Source organism: Dermacentor silvarum, chromosome 1 (assembly GCF_013339745.2).
Source record: "Dermacentor silvarum isolate Dsil-2018 chromosome 1, BIME_Dsil_1.4, whole genome shotgun sequence".
Lineage (NCBI taxonomy): Eukaryota > Metazoa > Arthropoda > Arachnida > Ixodida > Ixodidae > Dermacentor > Dermacentor silvarum.
This window is the reverse complement of record NC_051154.1, coordinates 421,802,379-421,827,366: the sequence shown is the minus strand read 5'-3', so window position 1 is coordinate 421,827,366 and position 24,988 is coordinate 421,802,379. Positions and strand designations below refer to the sequence as shown.

General features: G+C 46.0%; 1 protein-coding gene across 3 annotated transcripts in view; it reads right to left on the bottom strand.

Moving 5' to 3' along the window:
* The window catches only part of LOC119437625 (valine--tRNA ligase, mitochondrial-like), a 201,138-nt gene continuing 176,150 nt past the window's right edge, over positions 1–24,988 (bottom strand). For all 3 annotated transcript variants that reach the window (XM_037704619.2, XM_049660745.1, XM_049660746.1), the window contains 3 exons: positions 22,985–23,172; positions 13,475–13,612; positions 1–7,124 (listed from right to left, as the gene is read on the bottom strand). In XM_037704619.2, coding sequence (XP_037560547.1) covers positions 7,080–7,124; positions 13,475–13,612; positions 22,985–23,172 — 371 coding nt within the window. In that variant the 3' untranslated portion in view covers positions 1–7,079. The remainder of the gene's footprint in view (positions 7,125–13,474; positions 13,613–22,984; positions 23,173–24,988) is intronic.

Sequence of the window (24,988 nt, the reverse complement as noted above, 5' to 3'; positions counted from 1 at the left end):
AAAATTTTTTTTAATGAGCAACACCATATCACACCTAGCCCTATAGATACATGAGGTCAGCCAAATTTGCTGTCTCTAGATGCCAAGATGATGTCAATGACACCAGGTCTGGCATTTTGAGAATCTGATTTGGACCAACCTCATTATCAAACTAAAGTATCTTTCACAACCTTCATACTTGCCAACTGCAATCCTTTTACGTGGTAGAAGCATGTCTACAACTTTGAAAATACCATGTAACACTACTCCTTTAATGAAGTAATTAACAATGGCAGAACAATTAAGGAATGTTGCTGAAGCCAACGTTTCAACAAGGAGACTTCGTCTTCCTGAGGGCTGTCATGACCAAGACAAGTCCACTTGTCGATACGTTGGCTTCAGCGACATTCCTTGTGCTACCAGTGTTAATCACTTCAAGCCTCCACCTTCCTATCAACCTCTGCCTTGTTTTGTGCTCCTTTAATGAAATGTTCCAGTCCAGGGTTTTTTTATAGCTTTGAGGACTTGGCGGTAGACCAAGGAGTCCCCTTCATGGGTCGGTAAGTGAGTCCACCATCTTTGTATAAGGGGGGCGCTGAACCAAGAACCTGAAAATTTGCTAAACAAATGGAACATCAACACGATGCCACTCTGTCATTTCTGCATCCTGGAGATGCTTTCCCGGTGCTTTGTGGGGCCTACAAATGGTGTCGAATTTTCTATTAATAATAATAAAAAAAGCAGAGAGTGTATTTTGTTATATGCAGTCACATGCCTTGTTTACAGCTCACCTAACACCATACTTAAGGTGTGGCATAAACAATTTGAAATAATTTCACTGTGCCTCATGGCAAATTTTATAATGCCACGTTGCAAATTAATTACAAAACAAAAGAAAACATCATACAGCCAGTATGCCCCCTTATAACCGTGCAAGAAAGCCTCTAGTGGACATTTCACAAAACTGCTGCGAGAAGTCTGTGATAACACAAGTGGCACAAATTACCGAGAGCGCAATAAGTGCTATCAGTAAATGTATTTCCTCACTTAAAAATAATTTCAGCTGTATCAGCAAATTACCCTCCTAAAATTACAAAAAAGAAACTCTTACAGTAAGGAGGCTCAGCAAGTCACAAAAAACGCAGAGACGGGTGGGGCCACCTCCTTGAAGTTCCCGCATCAGCTCGTCGTGATGTCATGGATCTTGACGCAGCCTGCCTAGTTAATTTTTCAGTAGTAAAGAAGAACCTAGATCGTATTCTAAAAGAGCCGAAAAATTGCCTTAGCAAGTTTCAAGAGCTTTTGCTAAGCTAAGACCCAAGTACCAGACGATACTTTGAAATATGTGATGTCACACAGATTTAGTGTTTCTCTTTAGTCTCTTTAACATCACAGAGGTGGACAGAGCTTCACTAGAACGCCGTTATCGCATTCTGCTGTCCACAACCAATGAACTACAAACATTCAAATGGACATATCTGAGAGCAATTAACAATCTTAATCTTGAACATTTAACAATAACGTACATATCACAGGTTCTTACAACATTTGGTACGTTTGCATACACAAACAATGTGTGCGTTTGACAAAAAGTACATGTGGGCAGCTTGTACTTACAAAAGCTGTCTCTGTACTAATCAAAGACACTGTTTAAAGAATTCTGCCAATGACTCCATGGGACTAATCACAGTATCTAATGAGGCAAGATTAATCAACCAACATCACAGCTCCCGAATCTAGTGGAAAAGTTCCAATTAGAAAGCCATAGAATTTTCTTGCAAACATGTGATGAGGTTTGATAAGTTCCCATCTATTGCGTTACATTTTTGCATTAAAAAAGTGTACGAGATATGGAAAAGCAAGAACATGACTATGCCATGACAATGACATGACCGCAGTGCTCTCAAGACATACAACCTGGCATGTTGCCGCTGCGAAAATGAACAGGCAGCGACGCAGATGCTCGCTGCGGCATTCACGGTGGCAATCGGTTTCTACTAGTGCAGTATAGACTTGTGTAAGGGACGCACCCATGTAAGGGCCACACCCGCAACTTAGCAGCCCAAAATGTGGGGGGGAAAAATTTCCAACGAAGAAGCAATCGTGTTTGGTGCTCCAATTCCGTGCGCACATCGGCAAACTTTCGTGCGGTGTGCACTTCCGTGTGCCACTAATAGATGGCTAGAGCCAGGGTGTGCACAAGTCACTGGCTGCACCCGCACCAGTTTGACCAAAAGGTTCGGTCCTGTGAAAGGGCTGCACCTCGTCAAAATTGCAAAAAAGAAAACCGTACACCTTACACGAGTCTATACAGTATACACTGCATATGACTTCATGCCATCGCTTTTTGTTGTATAAAATTAACACCAATTATGGCTGGCTGAAGTAAAGCATTGACTTTGAATGACTGTCGTGCTAACTGTTCTTGTAATCCTATCTGATAATTTAGGTTTTCATATTGCAATTCCCTAAGAAAAATATTCATAGTGTTAATAAGAATTGAATGGGGCATTTCACCAAATCTCTGGGGTCCCGGAGAGTGTATGCATGCGCTTTAGCTGGTGAGTGTCACTTCTATGTGCTCAATGGCGACTGATGCTGCCTGTTAGAGGAAGAGGGAAAGTCAAAGATACAAGAAAGGGAAGGTTCTCTGCAGATGTTGCAGACTGTAGAAGGTCGACACAACCCACTGCTCAACTGTGCATATTGGAGAAGGGAGTTGCTATTTTTTTTGCATAGATTGCAGCTACAGAGTGCACCACGTGACCAGCTTTGGCGCTCTTTAGTCTCGGTTCAAGAGGTGCTTCGGCACAAGTGGATGTCTTCAGAAGCTGTCGCGTGCAAACAGCTGAAATGAAGCGTGAAAACCTAAGCAACGTTAGAGTGTAACCAAGCCTGAGCCATTTACGGCAGTCAACGCATAATTCCTAGACAGCTTTGTCCCGTAATACCATAATACAATCTTAGTATTAGGCTGCCTGATCATTGCAGCTTGCTTTCTGGATCAGCCAATAAGCCTGCAGCTGATGCAGAATGTACTTGCTCCCATAGAGTCATCAGCAACATACTTTAATTTGAAAGGTAGCATAATTGCACCAACATATATTAAAACCATGGCTGAAGTTGTGTGGCACACCCTGTATGCACAGACACTGCACCAACTATGGTGAAATACAGTAGACCTCCTGTTTAGTGGCACCTCCCGAACCATTTGCAAATAAGATTTTAACAAGAGTGCAACAACCATGTTGCCAGCGAAGCAAGCAGTGACACTAAAGGCTCACATCGAGGCTTATGTGGCAGAAAGCACATCCCCCTGGGCACCTCCAAAGCCATGAGCAAAAGATGGCCGGTGGAAACACACTGGCCCCAAAGAGGTTGGTCATCAGTAGTGCCTTGGAAACATCCTTTCCTTTTTATAGCAACATTTCTTACAAGTTGCCCAAAGATTTCAATATGACATTCAGGGTTACTTTAAAACACAAAACAATTATACTATTATTCATAAAACCACAGACAATGGCCACATGGACAGACAGAAGATGATACACGAGCGCCAACTACCACCAAACGTTTTTCAACAACCTGTGTGGAGAAATCACTTGTTGCCATGTGATATGTAAATCACCCCCTCAGCAAGGTTGTGGAGTATAAATATTGGTTGGGGAAGAATAAAGAAAAGATACTTTTGCAGGTAGTGTGCATGCATGACCTTTTTTTCCCCATCTGTGTCTCCATGCACTATGGTTTCCTAAATATGCCTTACCATCAAGCTTGAGCATTGGACAATTCTGCAAGCAAAAGCATTACACCATGACTAAGCACTCTTCTCTACAAGTACTCCAGCAAAGAAATTCAACTGCCTTTGGCCAAAAGAAAGCAACATAAACATCTAGTATAGTGCAGTACAGTTAGGTATAATAGCAACACTGATAAAATATCTAGTACAGTGCAATACAGTTATAGTAACCACACTTATAACAATTATTAGTTGTAACAATGCCTTTATAGGTTTAGGCTGCATCATATACTGAGAGTGCATAATGTCAGCCCACATCATATAATTTTTGGTGGTGGATGTCAGGGTCCATGTGATAATCATTGATAGATTACTGAATGAAAATTCACTGAATAAAAACATGAACAGGCATGTTGTAATCGTAAAGTTCAAGGCTGTCACTACAAAAAGCTCGAGCACATTTGCTAGTACTAGTACCAGCTTAAAACATCAGTTTCATACAGAAAATCTGTGGTAAAATACTGCACTAGTGTTCCTGTTCAAATTGTTTCGCACTGGGAAATTGCAGTGTAAAACAATTTTAACTCAAATAGCTATGCATCTTGAGTGCATATTTCTAGAAATTGCTGTTTGTTGTGAAGCTTTCACCCAATGGGGTATGAATACAAACTGACTAGCTTCAATTTTAGAATTACACAATGAACTAATGCTGTTATTGAAAAAGTTCATTGCTGACTGGGTCTGGCAACGCCACAGCACTGAGTGCGCTCAGTGCATATAATGTACAGCACTACTTCACGAGGTGTGGCTTTTATGTGGACAGGGCCATAGAAACAACTGCAGTAAAGCAGAAGAGCCTGAAAAATCAGCAGAAGCCACTACCGACTGTGACATCCTCAATGAGGCAATGGGTGTGTTGGGTGCCATCGGAGTTACGTACGACGACTACATCTCCGTGGATGATGTCGTGACGTCAGAGCACTATAGCATGGCTGAGATTGCGGCAGGCTCCGTTGTTATTGACAATGCCCATACCAGTGATGGTAATGACAAATGCGCCTACAAGAGGATCTTGCAGATTCAGACTCTGGAGACAGCATGGGCTCTGGACTTCCTGTGGAGGTATGTTGCCCCTCAATGTGACACGGACAGCAACACGGCCGTCCAAGTGCTCGAGAAATACCAGGTGTTGACAAATGAACAAAGGAAACAGGCTTAGTTCTCAATTTTTTAGGCGTTGAAAGGAAAGTGTGAAGAAATACACAGCTTCAAGTTGATACTAGCCTCATTCATTTAGGAGCCCTCCTCACTGTTGCCGTTTTCCTGGCTGTTACATTTTTTTCTGCGCGCCCTTGAAAAACATCAATGGGGCTTGAATGTAATTAGGGTTGCTGGCACTAAGATTTCTCAAGTTAGTTCCGGCTTTTGTTCTTTTCCGTGTTGGCTATTCTTAGTGTGGTAATACGATTCTTACAGGAATCACTGGACCAGAATGGGTTCATTCATTCAAACAGTTCCAAGTTTACTAGTGAGACTACATGAATTTTCATTTTCTTCCATCAGACTGTAAATACCAATAAACATGTTTAAAAAAAACTTCATCGTTGTGATTTCAAGCGCTGAAACTACCGTAAATGATACAGCCTGTGGTTTATCATTAACACAATCCACAACATACCGTATTTACACGATTGTAGGTCGACCCATTTTTTCAAATTTGGCAATCCAATGTTGGGGGGTCGACTTAGAATCGAAACCGAACCGTGTACCGCTAGTAACAGCAAGAGAAACAAGAAATCAGGGGCGCTACGGCGTGGTTACAACTTTACACCTACGTTTTTATGGTTACGGTAGAAGCGTAGCGTAATAATTTACTGTATTGCATACATTTTGATTGCGCGCACCACAAGCGCACGGCTCTTGTGGGAGCATCGATCATGGAAGAGTCGCCGTTTAGGGGGTATTGGAAGATGGCGGAAGAGCCGCCGTTTGGGGGGTATTGGTAGCTGGCGGAAGAGCCGCCGCTGGGGGGTATTGGTAGTTGGTGGAAGAGCCGTCGTTTGGGGGGTATTAGTAGTTGGCGGAAGAGCTTTTTGTTGAGATAAGATTGTTTTCGACGGCCGCGCGCATCTGTCACTTCTGCTGTTGTACTGAATCGTCGCGCCTGTCATGAGTGCCAAGAACTTTCGGCGCTTGTTCTCGGCAGCGTTCAAACGGGCTGCTATCCTCCATGTTGAGGAAACTAACAACTGCGCAGCGGGACGCAAGTCTGGAGTCAGTGAACGTGTGGTGCGGCAGTGGCGGCTTCAGTGCGAGAAAATTTGGCCTCTCTGGCTACTGTGTGTGGGTGGGTGGGTCCTCTGCGTGGGAGCTGTACCGCGCGATGTCGTGGTGCGGTCGTTTGCGAAGTGTGGACTAACTTTTGATGACGACGTGCTGTGGGACCGCAGCAGCTATGACGGCAGCAGTACCAGTGAGGTCAACTCTAGTGATGATGAGTAGTCTTTGCAACCCCATCAATAAATTTCCCACTCGCGTGGTTTCCCCCCCCCCCCCCCATCCCCAATTTTTTTTTTGAGACATGCACATTTGGGGGGGGGTCGACCTACATTCGAGTCGACTTACAATCGTGTAAATACGGTAAACATGAAAATGTCCGTTGGGTTTCTGTGATTTAAGAGGCACGAATTTGGCCGTGTCTGATTAATTTATTTGCAACGATGATTAAAGCTCCATCTGCTCTGCTAATGTACATGCTTCCTCGTTTTTGTTTGTATAAGTTCTGCAACAAAAATGCAATGAAAAGCCCTACCTATTCCCTTCATTTTGCACAACTGTTCCATATTATTTTGCTGGTAACAGAGTCTTCAAGCAATGAAATCAGGACCACAAACTGGGTGCCTCTTTTCGACTTTTTTTTTTGCCAATAATCACTACCTTTTGATCTTTTCAGAGAGCACTACATTCAAACAAAGATTTTCGAAAGCAGACAAGAACAACAAGTAATGTCTGGCAATGTTTGCTGAAAATACACTCCTGGATATAAGAAGCCTAGTTATAACTGGCAGATTTGCTGAATCATTTTTTTTTCATGACCATCATCATACACAAACAGTATATTATGTTGAACACTCCCTGCAGAGCTTGTTCCCCTCTTCTGGGGAAAACTGACCTTATTTAATTAAACAGCCACCTTATGAGATCACATGGTTGTTGCGAAAGAAGGCAAAGGAGCACTTATGTTTATGGGGACACACTTAGGTGAACAAAGCACCGGGATCACATTTATCCGTAAGGATTGTCCGCCTTGCCATCCTTGGGCTTCATGAACACACAGAAGGACAGCTGCGTCGGTGGAATGTTAAGGTTCCTGCAGCCTTTTGATTTCTTTCTTCATGTCGGCAATCTGCAATAAAACAGAAAAGGCAAGTTCAAGCAAAGCAAAGATTATCACTCAGAGGAAAAACGTGAATGACTTTCTTCTTTTGCTTCCCGGACTGAAATATTCCGCAAACAATACTAAAGGCGCTTAAATTGTTGCAACATTTTGCACAAGTTGAGGAAATATTCAACTTTTGACCAGATTAGGCTTTGTGCAAAATGCGAAACGAAGTAATCGAATTATTAGTTTTTTTTGCTAAATAAAAGTATATTTGCACAATAACCATTTTCGAAGGGACCCATGCCTCTCTCCCGTCTCCCTTCCACCCTTCCGACTTCGGCCCAGTCGACATGTGTTTCAGAGGAGTGGAAAGGTGACAGGAGAGAGGCACGCGAGGCCGGCGATGCACAGCAACACAGGCATGCCAAGCGGTGTGCACGGCACCAAGGAGGGTGTGATGAAGATGTCAGACGGGTGCGGCAGTTTGCATCTTTTTTTTATTTTTAATAACATTCAATGCGTTAACATTCTTAGGGTACTTCACGCACGTTCTGGAGACAATCCATCCATGTAGACATGTATGTAGGTATGTGTATGTTTGTCTCTATTGTAATGAAGAAAAGGGAGCAAGCAGTAGTGGGGCGCTCTCATAGATGCAGGGCGTGAGCGCAGATCATGAGTTGTTGGCGCCGAGACTGTTGCTCTCTTGTGACTGTGCTGGTTTTTCGCCTGCCGCTTGCCATCAGTAAATCCCCTTGTCAAAGTGGCGGAGGTGCGGGGTACCCTCTTCAAACCTGGGGCGCTATAACGTAAAATGATTCCAAACTGTTTTGATCCCAAACTCCTGACGTCAAATTTACCTAACCACCGACACAAGCATCAGGCAGTGACCCGCAGTGTTGTCTGAACAACCCAATCAAACACTCTCGTCGTTTATAGGAGGCCACCTTTGTTTGCTTTCAAAACCAATAATACTGTCTACACTCAGCCGTTTTTCTTATCTAATTGGCTGACAAGAGGCGAGGAGCACGCTCTAGTGGAGAGGGTTTCGATGGGGCTGAGCCAGCACAATGAAAATAGATAACCGCATGAAGAGGGTGGTGCCGGATTCTCCGATTGGTCCGCTTCGCCTTCCTTTGCTTGCCGTGGCTGATCGAAAATCGCGGCGGCGTGCAATGGAAGGATAAGAATGCCGCTAAAATGGATCCTCAGCAAGGAAGATTTGGCAAAACGATGTCGTATGCATGCCAAAAGGGCTTGATAACGTTTTACTGCCACACAAAAAGGTTTATCGTGCGCAAATAAATACATGCTCACCGGCAGGTGCGAGTAGCGCGGGCCTGAGCGATCGGCGGGCAGCCATCTTCTATTCCCTTCGAAACGCGGCATTCTGTGACTATTCAGAAAAATTTACAGTTTTGTTCGGCATATTAATGCATTTTTTTCGCGTACATGTCACTTTGACGTGGTAAGTTTTCGCGGTTTCGTGAGGTCGCGTGACAGACAGGTGAAGTGGGCGTAGCCAGAAAACATTGGAATAATAGCAGAGGGCTAATGGTGAAAAGGCATCAAATCAGGAATGATTATTTTTCTTTTGTACAGTTTAATCATGCATAATCAGTGTGTACATGTTATATCAGATGGGGAGCTATCGCGGTTTTCGTGACGTCGCGTGACAAACAGGTAAAGTTGGGAGTGGTCCGAAAATGTTTTGACCAATCGTGGAGGCTGATTGCAGAAATTGGAATCAAAACAGTTTGAAATCATTTTTCGTTATAGCGCCCCTGGAACTCCAAAGCCAGACGTTGCCCACCGCCACTCCGACAATGCCTGATGACGCCACCCAGCAAGGCGCGGCCCAATCTCCGTCGGTCATCGTGTCAAGCGTGCTGTGCACCGCGATCCCGCTTTTAGCGGCACCAATGACCATGACGTTGAAGATTGGCTATCGTCATTTGAAAGGGTGAGTGCGCACAACAAGTGGGATGTCGCTACGAAACTACGCAACGTCCTGTTCTACCTAGCAAACGTCGCAAACCTCTGGTTTCGTAACCATGAGTCTTACTTCGCCACTTGGACTACTTTCAAGACGAGCTTCGCAGAAGTGTTCTGTCACCCCGCAGTGCGCAATCTTCGTGCTGAACAACGTCTACACGGGCGTGCGCAGCAGCAGGGCGAGAACTTCACAAGCTATATTGAAGACGTCAATGACTTGTGCAAGCACATGAATTTTTCTACGATTGAGCAAGACAGGATAAAGCACGTTTCATGTTTAGGAAAAAAATAACAGTGCTCGGTAGACAAAGAGCCAAAGAAGATACACGACACTGGCGCTGACTCACAACTGAATCTTATTTCAAGGAAAATTCACATTTATACACCATGGCCGACAGGGCGACGAAAAGTGATTGTACATGCGCGGCAGTAACCGTTCAAGTGACGTGTCGAACCACACGAGGCATAAACCACAGCATCATCAAAACAAATTAAAAAAAAACAAAAACAAAAAAAACAACAGAAGACTATCTTTGTCAAACTCGAGCTACCATGAAAAACTGACTCGCAAAAATCTTACTCTTTATTACTAAGAGCAACAGACGGCTCACTAATACATCTTTCCCCTTCCCTATTGATATGATAGGCTTCTATAAGCTCCCTAGTAGTTTGATCTTTATGCCAGAACAAACAATCTGTATTTCTTTCTATCGGTCAGCACACACACTCTACAATGAGCCTGCAAGTGCAAACCCCCCGTACTTTTTAATAATGACAAGTGCTCCGTTAATCTGATGTTCACACATTGGCCGGTCTGGCCCACATAAACCTTCCCGCATGACAGTGGTAAAATGTACAGGATAGCAGATCTGCATCGCACGTATATATTTCTTAACTTCTCAGAACAAAAACTACATTCTCTACCATGGCCCGACAATTTTTTATGCAAACGGGAACCTATCGTGACCAGTTTGTTGGGGGCGGACAAGACCACACGCACCCCATACCTACTAGCCATGTTCTTCAAGCAATGCGAAAACTTGTGCAAATATGGCACCACAACCGGTCTTTTCTCATTCCGCGCAGGATCTTTTGATTTGTTTTTCGCCCTATCACGTCACCAGAACGGTTACTGCCACGTGTGTACAATCGCTTTTCGTTGCCCTGTCGACCATGGTGTATAAATGTGAATTTTCCTTGAAATATAATTCAGTTGCGAGTCAGTGCCAGTGTCGTGTTTCTTCCTTGTGTCTTTGTTTACCGAGAGCTGTTATTTTTAACACGAAAGTGTTTTATGCCGGGGTCCACCAAGACTTCACTGACGTATTTCCGTCACGGAAATACATCATAGAACATAATACAAAGAAAGAAACCAGAAGAAAAAGTTCCACAAACATGCAAAATTTGGAAATCGAACCCACGACCTCTCGGTCCGCGACGATAGATCGCCGAGCGTTTAACCCATTGCGCCACAAACGCATTTGCAGAGAGCTACACAGACGCGCCTTATATATCTAACACTCCTCCGTGTACCCGCGCTCTTGCTCGGGGCGGTGCCGCCGCCTACGAGCAGAAAAGAGAAGTACTGCATTATGACACTAACGCGCACCGACAGTGAACGCTTCGGTGGTCTCAGCACTACGACGCCTCGATGCCAGCATTCGAAGGGACGCTGGCATCAAGAAGCACTACCAACGCCACCTAGGTGGCGTTCACCGTACTCAGCACAGCGGAGCGTGGCCTCCGCAATTAGCTCTGAAAATGTTTCTGAAGTTGATCGCAGAGGCTGCAATTACGACGCGCTGTACGCGCTGATTTGACTCGGTGACGATTCAGTTACGTGCTTTGTCTTGCGCGTTGTATTAGTGTGTCAGTTACGTGCTTCGTCTTTCGCGTTGTGCTAGCGTGTGCAGCGTAGTGCAGCTTCCATATGCACGACGGTTGCTCATGGTCATCGACGTTGGTAGTCGTGATGGAGGAGACGTGCCACCAGGCGTCAGCGTGGGTGCATCAACGCCTAAGGGCGCTTTAGCCACAAAACACCAATAGACATTATATATCAATGTGCAATAAACATTACACTACTTCTGTGAAGACACGTTTCACTTTCGTGTTCTATACCGATTCCTATATAAGAGGGATCAACCACATTTTTTTCCTAAACATGAATTCCCACCAACTCGCCTAAGTTTCTCTTCTAGTACAGGATAAAGCACATCATAGACGACAACGCCTTTCAGATGTTGCAGGCCAAGGACCCACGCACCGTGTCTGAATTCGTGAGCTTGTGCCAGAGCTTCGACAAACTACGTAAGCAGCACGTCCTAGCTATTAGAAGTTTGATGTCAACAGAAGATTCCCTCGCTGCGTTGACCATCGACGGCGGCCCCACAGATTAAAGAGCTTGTGCATGAGGAAGTCGCTCGAGAGCTTTACTTTTTTCCAACCGCGCAAGTGCCTACGCCCTGCCCTGTCTGACTCCAACCATCCAACAGGTGGTACAGGAGCAGGTCACCGAGGCATTGCCGTCTGCCTGTCAGCCGACTGCTGTCACCGCGCCGCTATCATTTTCGGTGCTGTCTGCTGCTCCGCCGACTCCTGTCGCCGCGCCTCTGATGTATGCGAATGCCGTCAATAAGCCACCTCCTCTGCCCGTACCGACTCCTCAACAACCAATTCGACCGCCAGCTACGCCGCTTTTCAGGGCGCTGCCACAGTATGCAAATCCTTGGCGCACTGCAGACAACCGCCTGATGTGCTACGCTTGCGGAATCCCGGGTCATGTTGCGCGCTTCTGTCGCCGACGCTTCGCGGCGACCACGGGTACACCGAGATGTCCTGACTACTCCTTCCGACCGCCCTATTGCATGCAGCGAGAACGAGAGCCTGAAGCATACGCCCATGATCCCCAGCCCACTCCCGATGCCCAACCTTTTGTTTCTCGTCGGTCACCCTCAACACGCCGCCGTTCTCTTTCGCCTATGCGCTGGTGGTGGTAGTGCTGGCGAGACAGAAATCGCCACACATCTCCGCTCGTTTACGCAGAATTCTACGCTGCCTTCCAAACGCAACCCTTCACTTTGGGGCTTGCCGGCTCACCACCCTCGGCCATGCCATCTCCAAAGATGGAATTCTCCCTGACCCGGACAAACTAATTGCTGTTGCCAAGTTTCCGAAGCCTTCTACCATCAAAGAACTTCGAAGCTTTATTGGCTTGGCCTCCTATTTTTATCGCTTCATCCGAAATTTCGCCTAAATCATAGCACTGCTTACGAAGCTCCTCACCGGCCCCAGCGACCTTTCCCACTGGACACTGGCCTGCGACGACGCATTTGCGACACTGCGCCGCCTACTTACTTCGGCCCCCGTGCTACTCCATTATGAGCCTGCTGCGCCAACCAAAATACATACTGACGCCAGTGGTATCGGTCTTGGTGCAGTTCTCGAGCAACGCAAGCCCGGCTTCCCTGAGTATGTTGTGGCCTATGCAAGTCGCGCCCTCAACCCCTCAAAAAAGGCTGGAGCGAATTATTCGGTCACCGGAAAAGAGTGCCTCGCGATTGTATGGGTGTTAGGAAAATTTCGCCCCTATTTGTACGGTAGACCTCTCGATGTTGTAACTGACCATCATGCACTCTGCTGGCTGGCTTCCCTCAAAGATCCCTCTGGTCGTCTCGGTCGATGGGTTTTTCGTATTCAAGAATTCGATATTTGCGTCGTTTACCGATCCGGGCACAAGCATTCCGACGCAGGTACACTCTCTCGTTCACCCGTGAAATCTGACGCAGGGCCCCCTTCCGGGGTCTACTTTTCCCTGGGTGCTCTCACCATCACCGACATGCCTTCGGAACAGCGCAAGGACCCATGGATCGCATCCCTCTTTAAAGTTCTCTGCGCCTCTTCATCTGCTAGCCAACCCAATGTCCTTCGTCGCCAAGCCATGCATTTTGCAATATGCTACGCACTTTTATACCGCCGCAACTACCAGGAGGATGGACGTAAATGGCTGCTGGTCATATCCAAGCACTTGCGACCTGATGTGTGCGCACATTTCGTGCTGATCTGCAACATGCCCACGCTAACCAATAACACGGCATGGGAGCATTGTAGTAAAAGGTTTATTTCACCACAGAACAAATGCAAAAGTTGGTGGTACATCGGCTGCTCATTGTTATATCCGATATATTGTTAAAACCAGAATCGTTGCAAGAGGGCTTGACTGTAGACGCTTTCAGCACCATACCTCGAAGAATAAAGATAAAAAAAATAAATGTTTGGTGTAAGGCACAATTCTCCTAAGGAGGTTCCGAGTTTCTGCTGTAGAGCCGTGAACTGGCTCGTACCATCTGACACTCAGGGAACAGCACCCGAGGGCTCACCTGCTCTGTGTGTCGGGCCTGCTCTGCAGTAGAGTTCTGGAACCTGTATCTCGGGTGCGACTGGCGCTGTTCCAAGGAGTTGAGCCTGTAGAGGAGCTGCTTGAGGCGCTGCTGCACCGCCGCCTGAACTGCTGCTCTCTGCACCCAAAAGAGGTCACACATTGCCCTTGTCACCACCATAGTTTTACTGATGTTTATTTTTATTATACCTGCTAGCTGCCCCACTTAACCCTTTTTCACTTCCGCATTGTTTTCCTGGAAAACTGCAAAGACTTGCTAAACTTTCTTTTACTTCCTCAAAGTTTTAACATGTACATATGCTCACCGAAAAAAAAAATGCTTCAGACAGAAAACATATCATACGGTCACAGTTTGGTGATGTACTGAACGTTAGTGCCGAAAGATTATGTTCTCCGGGAACATTTGAACCAATAAAAAAGATGTGTAACTGCATTGGGCCATTTATTTGTGTTCTCGATCGCGAACATTGTAGCCGGGAAATCACGCGTAAAGGGATCATATCAACAAGGTTCTACTGCCTTCGCTCAAAACATGACAGCAAAAAAAAAGTTTTATTGAAAAATAATAAGCATGAGTGCCCAATCTCAGCAGTAGGCAGTGGGATGAACAGACATGCACGGCTTGTTCACGGTGATTAAACCAATTAAAATTGTGGCACGGACAAGTAGGACTCATCCTCGGCATTATTGGTACAATTTGACAGGATGAGTACAGCTCGGGCTTGGGGGTTAATGGGTGAAGAGGAAACTTGTAGTACTTTACCTTATGAGAGCTCCTATCTAAATACATGGGTACAAAGAAGGAATTTTGTTCAGCATTCACTGCACCAATTTTGATGGTGTTTGTTGCATATAAAAGTAAAAGGCAAAATGCAGTGGCTGCAGGAAGCAAATTTTTAATTTGGCCATCAGTTTTTTCTTAAGCATTGTTGAAAAATAAAAAAGAAAACTCAAGTACCAACTCAGTAATACTAAATAACAATATCACACATCTGTCAAGTGCATCTATTGAGACATCTAAAGCAGACAAAATTGTGGTATTACACATTGCTCCAAATTGCACCACTACTTTGTATGACTTTTGCAAAACTCTTGTAAGAACTGTAAAAATTTCACATAAGCTGTAAATTTACATATCACATTTCTCTGCTTTAGCTCATCTAACGTCTTGCAGTTCAAAGAACTATGATATCTGTTTTCAAGGCAGAGATTTGTAAACTCTGTGGTTAAATTTTATAAACTTGTAAATTTCTGCCAATGTTTTTATAAAGTACGGTTTCCTAAATCAAAATATGCCTTCTTACAGTTGCTAGAATTTACCTTTCTCTTGAATGCGACAAATTTTATTCAAATCGATCCAGTGGTTGTGTAATGGGAGCATTTCTGCATTTAACACGAAATATTTGATACAGAAATCGGGGTTGGTACCAAGCTAAAGCTTTCAGTTTCTCTTAACCCTTTAGGGATGCTAAAAATATGAGAAAAGAAAAAGAATTTGCAAACTTGCAAAAAAGACGGCATTTATTTTTGCCTGAAAATGAGTCTGATGATCACATAAAGCTAGATCACGCAGAAAATATTTGTCAGAAAGCTGAAGTTCACTAAGAAAAAAAGAAATGTTTACACTGCAAGGAAGGTGAGCTTCACTGCACACAAGTGAGTCTATGCTTCTAACTTTACTCTTGAACCTTGCGTCATTTGATGTTATTTACAACAAGCACAAACTAAAGCATGCCATATGGAAGAGCAGAGCAACACGTGAGCTCTAATTGCCTTCAGGCCTGCTCAAAAAACTAAAAAAGCACTGGACAAGCTGGTGTGGTAATTAGTTTTTTTGTTTAAGTTTTCGCTTGACGAGCTGAGCCCGTCTTCTGACCTTAAAGGGTTAAGCCACAGCAGTGAGCTACTGACTGTAGCCTTTTGTATACTGTTTATAATGCCTGCTCTGTCACTTTACAATGCATGGGAGCCAGCGATCAAATGCAGGGGTGCCACAGTCCCGAAACATTTTATACCAGTTGCTGCTAGAGCACGGACAAATTATGCAATGCCTTGCTGCCACTGCCACTGATTGCCTTTCCATCTACTGGAAAGGCAATCAAGCGCAGTGACACACGACAAAGGAGTATCTCCCTCCTGGCAAAGTTCCATTGCGGGAAAGAAGATCGGGCATCTACTTTTCGAGCGGAAAGGTGTACTCTCGCATACAGCATGCACAACTCATCAATAGGAAAAAACCTGTTACATAACTAAGGTGCCCGGTAAGTATTTGTTTCACCTTGGAAAATGTTTTAAACTTTAGCGGTAATGCGATTTGTCGAAAAGAGGATTGACTCTAGCTATACTCTTAAACGCCCGCACCATGTCGCTAGCGTCGTCATGTTGAATTCCAAATACAGTGTAGACCGCTTATAACGTAAGTCACCGGAGTGGCGAATATCCACACTATAAGCGGTACCGGACTACAGTAAAAGCTCGATGATACGAATCTCACGGGGTCCCGAAAAATATTCGTATTAGCCGAAATTCGTATCATCGAAACACAATTAAAACTACTGTCGAATCTCGATAATTCGAACTCGAAGGGGCCCGAAAATTTGTTCGAATTAAAAGGACGTATTTTTGAAGTATTCGTGCACCATAGCACGATGCACGAACGGTGCGAGTCGTGAAATATCGCGGCGCGCAAGCGCATAGCAAGCGCGGGCCACGAAACTGCCCACGCCGACTAATGGTCGCTTCCCGATAACGACAGAAAACGAAGCTTCAGGGAGCGAGCGGGCGGCGCCGGCACACGGGTGCGCGCGGAGACCGTCGAAGGTGAGGGAGGAGGGCGGCAGGGAAGCGGATATGGCCGCGCCAACTCCGCCGCTTCGGTGGCTCCCCTCGCCCTTCCTCTCAACTCCCTCGTAGCTCTCTCACCTTCGACTCCGTGCGCACCACATCTCCGTGCGCGCCCGCCGCCGTGCTGGCGCCAGCTTAGTTTCGTTTTCTGCCGTTATCGGGAAGCGAGCGTTTGCACGCTTGGCAGTTTCGTTGGCCCGACTGTGCCTCCGCCGCTGCTTCCCTCTGCGCTGCTGCCGCAGCGTGCAAGGTCAACATGTGACTAGAAAATAGAGGAGAAGGGTTCACTGCCATTTTATCCGCGTGGCTGAGACGTCGGCGCTAGTGTGTGCTAGAATACGGTTGTCTAGAACACTCTAGTCGGCACGTACACGCTTGTTCCGGCGCGATGCAGAAACGGCGACCTTGCAATTTGAGAGAGGGGGAAATTTCCGCCACGGTTTTTTTTTTCCCTGTTCCTTCGCGCGCGGCATTGAGGGGTCTCTCCTGAGCTTTTGCTCTATGGCGGTGTCGGAGCAATGCCGGTCGGAGGCGCCGCCGTGTTATTTTGTTATTTGGCGCTGCTAACAGCATTGTCGGTACGCGGTATGTTCGAAGTAAGCGTGTTCGAATTAACGAGATTCGACTGTAGCTAAATTAAAGAGTCAGAGGTGAACTCACTCAGGCACATGTACGTAAAAAGCATTTATTTCTTGAAGCGCCACCGCTTCAAACTCTTCTCGCCCAGTCGCGGAGTCCGCGCTGTCCGGCGCCGTGCCTCCGCACCAAAAGAGAAGGAGAAAAAGCGCGTGACTGTGCGCTGTTCTCTTTCGCGGCCGTCGGTGGGGCGGCGTTAATTCGTATCAACCGACGCAGGCTGAAAATCGATTCGTAACAACCGTTCTCTAGCACGTTGCAAAGTAATGGGGCTCGGCCGGGACCACAGAAAAATTCGTATCATCCGGAAATTCGTATTAGCCGTGATCGTATCATCGAGCTTTTACTGTATAACCAAAGCAACAATTTTCAAGGCCCGCACATATGCAAAACGTATGCACCGAGCTGCCACGCATATGCGACAGTCGAGGAATGCGGCTAGAACGTTTGCATTCAATTTACAGTCGAATCTCATTAATTCGAACCAAATCACGCGGCGGCGCCTCCGACCGGCATTGCTCCGGCACCGCCATAGAGTAAAAGCTTAGGAGAGACCCCTCAATGTCGCACGCGAACGAAGAAAAAAAAAAAAAAAAAACGAGGCGGAAATTTCACCCTCTCTCAAATGGCAAGGTCGCCGGTTCAGCGTTGCGCCGGAACATGCGTGTACATGCCGACGTCTCAGCCACGCTACCGTAGCCACGTGTAGAAAATGACAGTGAACCCTTCTCCTTTATGCTTCCTTGGACGCTGCGGCTATGGCGCAGAGGGAAGCAGCGGCTACGGTGGCTACAGAGGCGCTGTCCCAGGCCAGCCAACGAAACTGCCCGCTTCCCGATAACGGCAGAAAACGAAACTTCGGCGAACTGGCGCCGGGCCGGTTGGAGAGACGGCGCGTGCACGGCGCCGGGCGTGCACGGTGACAGTCGAAAGCGAGGGAGCTACGAGGGAGGGCGAGGGGAGCCACCGAAGCGGCAGAGTTGTCGAGGCGAAATCCACTTCCCTGCCGCCATCCTCCCCACATTCCATGGTCTCCGCGTGCGCCCTTCCCCGTGATGCGCCGGCGCCGCCCGCTCCCTGAAGTTTCGTTTACTGCCGTTATCGTGAAGCGAGCGTTGGCAGTTTCGTGGTGCTCGCTCGCTATGCCGCGCCGTGATATTTCACGACTCGCACTCAAGATTCTGGTTTCAGCCTCCCTGGCTGTTTGTTCGCACCACGTGCCCTTCTCCACTTCGTCTCTCTTTCTTCCTCGAGCACTCCTTGGGGCACCCGTTTGAGGGAAGCGTTCGCCGTCTCCGCGGACTTCCGTACTCCCAGGCAGCCGCACTGTAACCAGTATTTTGTTTCCCGCATCTGCACTATAAGCGATACGTGTATACATGGAGTGCTATGGGAAAATTAACGGGAGTCTGAAAAGACCGCACTATATCCGGTCCTGCACTATAAGCGGTTATGTTATAAGTGGTCTATACTGTATGCGCATTATAAGCCATCAAAAATGGGAAAAATGTTTTTAGGTTCTACAATCACTAAATGTAATTTACATGCACAGCTTGTAAATGTTTTCTCTCTTGCTGCTTTAAAGGCACGTACATACTAGCAGCAAAGACGCGCGCGGCACAAATGCGTTGCGAAGGTCACACTGACCTGCGTTTTGCGGGACGCGGCAGTCACATGACACCACCCGACGTCCTGTTTTGCCACGTTCCCTTCCGAGACTTCTCGTGAAAGCACGCAGCTCCTTATCCTTAAAATCAACGTTGGATTTATCATACAAGCACGCATATGCGCGTACAGTTTCCAAAAATGCTTCCATTGTGATGCAACTTCTTTCTCGACATCTGGACAGTGGTATGGGAAGGCTTAAATAAAACGACCACATTGACTGGACATGGCCTCTGAGATTTTACGGCGTGCGCGCGGCACCACTGTTCAATCTCAGAGCCCATACATTATGATTCTTTGCTTGTGCGACAGGTGGCGCCACAACTGCGCGGCTCGCTTCTGATTGATGCTCATGTTCTTGCACCTATTCGAGCGTTTGGCGCGCGTTGCTGCCGCTTTTCGTGAATCTTGCCGCACATGACAGCATCGCTCACCGCGCGCGTTTTTGTCGCTTGTGCGGACGTACCTTAACAAGCCGCGCTTTTTCTTTCTTTTTTTTGTGGCATTCATTTGAGGAGCCACCTCAAGAAGTTAGTGCGCTGCAGTGTGTCATCGGCCCAACTCAGTAGCGCACCCAGGATCTCTGCCAGGGGGGGGTTGACAGTTTGCCAATACCATCTAAACAGCACTAATTTCGATTTCTTCACGGGAAATTGTCAAAAAATGCGCTTTTTGCGAGTGTGCAGACGATTGCGCGTCTTACATCTTAGTTGCAGTACTCAAATGCGTAAGGAAAGAAAAGTGGTTAAACAAAAGGGGGGGTTAAGTCGGCCTCAGGGGGGGGTTACAACCCCCGAATCCCCCCCCGTCGGTGCGCCACTGGCCCAACTCCATTCTGCAAAGGGTCCCACGAAGTTACAAAAGGGGTTTCCTGCAAAGGACTTTACTTTTGCCCGTGTGTCAGCAGTATTAATCGGGCCCCATAAGCTATGGTCAACTAGTACGGGGAAACTAGTGTCCTTTAAGTTATCTCCTGCTTTGGTGTCATTGGGCAGGCATTGAAGGAATAGAGGGGAGAATGTCCCCACCGATTTCAAGCACACGTGTTTTTTTTTGTGGTGAATCGTGACAAAAAACAGGAGCACTGCAATAGCGATCCCATCTGGGTGGGCCGCTTCAAGTAGTTTGAAAAGACCGGGGCAGTGGAAACACAGTCATAAATTGGTCCCGCTGTAACAGATTTGCTATGTCAAGAGCTGCTTATGGCAGCTCCAGCTGCCAAAAGAAATGATGTGGTTTTCATAACACCCTTTCCCTTGAGCTGTGCAACTGCTTGGACTGCACTGCTCTCAGTTCACAAATTAAAGTATTAGGTTCCCGAAGCAACATACAGGCTACAGGAGAAATGCCACAGTTGGGGTGTTCTGGATGAAATTTTACCACCCAGTGGTTCTTCGCATATGTTTTTGCACCACCTCCTGGAATACAGGAGTCAAACCCACATGGGTCCGTCCACAAGTTTTTGGAAGTATTGCGGGATAGGAATGCTGAATGACACTTTCTATCATCTTGTTCTCCCAGGCATTTTGATCTCAGTCTGCTCTTCCATGACCACCAGTGCTCTTGTTCCTTCATTAGAAATTGCCCAATAATGGATACCAAGATAAGAGCACACCAGCTTTTATGCATTTTTTATTGTCGTGCAGCTACAGTGGCTAGGAATAACTATTGTAACCTTGTGTTCAACACAACAACATCACGCCTGTTCAGCAGCAACGGCAGGTGTCACAGCTCTTGAGGACGCCTGCTACATCATTCATCATAGTACAGCCAAACATCATTATAAGTAGGCTGATATTGGCAACAAACATTTTAGATTTACTTCATTATATATCACATTATGTTATATATACGTGTTTGTTATACCGTGGTTCAACTGTAGTGCAAACCAGCAGTTTGTTTAAATCATTCACTGCCTCATCAAACACCCATTTTGCAGACTGTAAGAATAATCGAGTGACTTTTGACAATGACGGGATTCTTTTTTACCCCCTTACGAAATACATTTTGCATTGAAACATAACAGCTGCTGTACTGTTGACTTTCATTACATCAACCTCGGTTGTTTTTTTATTTAATTATTTATTTAAAAAGACCACACAGGCCTACGAAGTGGCATAGGGTGAGGGGGGCATATGCTACAATTTATCACAAAATACAATCGGTAAAAAGATATTGATGCATACATGGATTCAAAAATTGGCACAAAATGAAGAAATTTGTCCTGCTATTTAACTGGACTGTTTGAAGGTGCCGACAGGTTCCTGTACTTTTCTATTTGGAAAAAAGCTTGTTATTTCAAAATTTATATTTCAGACTTGAAACAAATCAGACTAGAAGAAACTACTCGGAACCAGAGCTCACCAATACAAATAAGCCCTTTCCAAGCAACCTTCCTTGCAGGTGACAGCTACAATATTATAATCCCTTCTGAGCCACATAACGTTAATCAAGCTATTAAAAAAAACTGGTATAATATACAATTATGAGCCCTACAGTGTTTGGCTGTTGGTTCTCTTCCTCTAGCTGGAAAATTTTATATACTAATCATGTGGATAATTAGAGAAGATTACTTAAACAAGTTTAAATAAGTTAGTAATTCTTCAATTCAAAGCGAGACTTCCAATGGGAGAGTTGTTATTGCATACTGGAACATCCCATTCAGTCATTTACAGTCAATTACAATTCCTATGTAATTATCTTCTGTAGCAATGAAGAAATGACCATAGCTACGATGGCTGAACAAGCCAAGGTTCGACAAAAAAAAAAGGCTTATCGCCATCATTATACTGCAGTCACGATAATAACGATCGAGAAACTCATAAAACGGTATTTTAAAAGGGCCAAGGCATGCTCATCTAACTATTCTCACTTTATGATTGCGACTGAGAGTAGAGGGGCTGATATCATTAAAAACACAGAAAAAAAACTGAGCTCTCAGTGCGCATTTTAATCTGAACCTTCAATTTGAAATCGCTACCTCTAAGCCCCTCCCACCGGCAGTAACCAACATTCTGGCATGCCTTGTGTGTCAAGAAGTCTGAGGCCTCCGCTGCCGTAGTCTGCTCCAAACATTTCAAAACCACATGCGCACCTTGCTAAACACTCTCCTTTTTCTGCATGCTCTGGCACTAAATAGAGCAGCAAGGCTGTCACCGTTGCAATGTGCCCACAATTTTTTCACTTCCATGGTAAGAAATGGCACAAACCTGAGAGCACGAACAGAAACAATATCTTGGGCCGACTGCAGAGATGGGGCCGTATTCTGTAACGCTTCGGTTTTCGAAGGATTCGGTTTGCGTGCAGCGATTGGTCGCCGCCTGGGTGACGCCATCGCCTCAGGGCGCGAACGCATTTTCTTATGACGTCACGCACATGTCAATCACGCGGAAACCGAATTTGTCGTCTGCTACGAAGCGAAGCCGCGCGCGCTGCTTCAGTCTGATCCGAAGTGCGGTGTGCCGTGTGCAGAGCCTGTGCATGCCGTGTGCACGGGCGAGATCGCGGCACTCGGAGCAAAATGACGGCGTGTGCGGTGCCTGTGGCGCCTGTTATCGTGCTTTTAGCTAGCCTCTGTGATATACAGCGACAACCTCGACGTCGACAAGACGCCTTTGAGATGACAGACGAGGGATTCCAGCGACAATTCAGATTCTCAAAAGAGACAGCGCTCCGACTGTGCGAGGAACTTGGATGTGTATTTTGGCCGCAACGCGAAGTTAGCGTACGACGTCCCTCCCACCTAGCGGCATAAATGGGTCAACCGAAGTAAACAAAATTCGTTAAGTCACTCACTGCCAGTACAACTCACACACGTTTCATGATGAAAAACGTAAACCTCATCAATACCATGAACAAATTATTTTTATTTACCAAGAAGCGCTCGTAAATTGCTATATTTTTACTCGGTTTGTGACGTTCACTGCCACAAAAAGAAACCTTCGCGCCAATTGGTCTCTGTCCTTTCACTTGTTTTCATTACGTCAACGGACCGCCCCAATGTGACGCCACCGCCAAACCGAATCCTTCGAAAACCGAAGCGTTACAGAATACGGCCCATGCTCGACGTATTTCCAGCTCCTGAAATTGCTTACGACGCATGTGGCCAGCATAAGCATGGCCTTCAAGATTGTTGCTTGTTACCCACCTGGAGCCCTCGCTGAGGCGGGGATTTCAAAGCTACCATTACAAATATGCTACTGCACCGAATGGGCCCACATTTTGCCAGCTTGCTGTAGGACACGTACAGTTTTAACAAGCAATGTATGACTCAGGCTCGGAAATTTGGTGCCACAGACCCTTTTAGCAACCGAATAGATCAAATGAAAAAAATTTTAACACTCACATCAGTCTCAATATAGATGTCCGCATTGGAGTCCACCATGGCCTGTGTCCAGTGGGCCTCACTCGGTGGCTCCCATGACAGAGTGGTACTGCTCAACACCGTGAGTTCTTGCAACTTTGCCAAGTGGCACACAGTTGGAGCTAGCTGACGCACAAAGTCAGCATTTTCATCCTCCATCTTCACAAGCGCTGTGTGCACAGAAAATGGAATGCATATAGCATGGAAAAACGAAAGGAGGATTTGTGGCACAGGCGGGGCATTGACTTTTGGTTAAACGCCAACATTTCCCCCAAAAGCCTTGTAATCTCAGAGTAGCCCGACAAAAATTGGGTAGCAAATGATCCTATCCAATGTGCACGCGCTACTATAATAATGGAGCGGAGTCTATCATGCTGCAAGGTTAGCAGAAAGTGGGTTACTTCCCAAATTAATATTTTGAGAAGCGTTGTGTCGTCCAGCTGAAGTGCCTTTTCTTTAAAGCCTAGGACACTATATAACCTCAACAAACCTTCGTGGTGTTTTCTATTTTCTCATGATATTTCATACTGCATCTTTAGATTTGACCAAAGAAACACCTTTAATTTTACCTTTGCAGTCAATTTTGGTGACTTGTAAACATAAGGCAAAAAAAAAAATCAAAAAATCCTTACTAGGCAAACCTAATGGTCCTATTACTTGCTTAACCTTAGCGGTCATTCCAGTCAGGAACTATTCCATGCATTTTGGACAAAACACAGGAAAGGCACTCGTGTGAACAAATGCATAGTAAATGCATCTGACAGTGTTCTTTATTTCTGAGGCTCTGGCAGAGTACAGTGCCCAGCCAGTATTGTGTTGTGGGTAGTGATCACAGGAACAGTTTTAGCTAGGGTCTTAATTATCACTTTCTTCTTCAATAATGTCATTTAGAGACCTTTGCTGGCCATCTTAAGGCAGAACACATTCCTCCTCAGCACTGAAATCACCTTCAGGGTCATTAAACTCGCATGAGTTCTTTCTGTAAAATGTGCCCAATGAAAATGTTGCTGTCAAACGAAAAGCGCGTATGAATTTCTCGAAGTGTACCGATAATTGCTGCAGTCATATGCAGATGCTGCTAAGAGCTTTCATCAATAGTTGAAAAAGTTCACAATAGCCCCTTCAATGACCACAAAGAAAAACACTAGCGCGTGCATTTTTTGGGCACTTTTTGAAATATGATCAAAACTGACAGTTTCACATCAGAAGGGGCCCCAACACATGATCAGAAAGGGTCAAAGGAGCCCACATGCAACATGCCTTAAAGAAACATATGTGACACCAATGACACTGTCACAGAGTGAGGCTGTCGCGACTGGACAAAAAATCTCCATAATGGTACAGTTTATGTTCGTGCGGTATCGAAAATTACTGGGTAAAAAGAACATGCCATTATGTTTGACAGTAATTTTCTTCCGGATGAACTATACTGAAATGAAACTATGATACAAAACAGGTTTTATTACTGGTTACACTAAGGATGCCAACTCCTTTTTCTATCATAACCAGCAGGTGACCGGGTGCAGGCGGCTGCTCGCACTAAATGAGCAGCAACAGGCTTACTGCACCAGGAAATGTTTAAGCTTGAAATCACTTCCCCGGACGACATAAGTTGAATGTCATTTCACTCAGGTAGGGGGCACAATGCTTGTCGCTACAGTGAGCCATTGTGACCAGTCATGACTGTCATAGTACCGAGAGGCATCGTTCAGTGTCGGTTATCAGAAACGGATAAGAAACCGCCAGCGCGTATAAGAAGATGCGCTGTTCCAAATAAAGAATTCTCTGTTCCTGAGCTTGCTGGTCTACTTGCTTGTCACACTGCCCGCCTGTGAGCATCCCCCTCCGCACGGTACACGACACATGGCGACAAGGATGGGATCGACGCAGGTGGTTTCCCAGGACGGCGGCGGCTGCTGACAACAAGCAGGGCAGGCAACCAGGCCAGGGCGGCGGAACCTCGAGGAAATGGCCAAACATATCAAA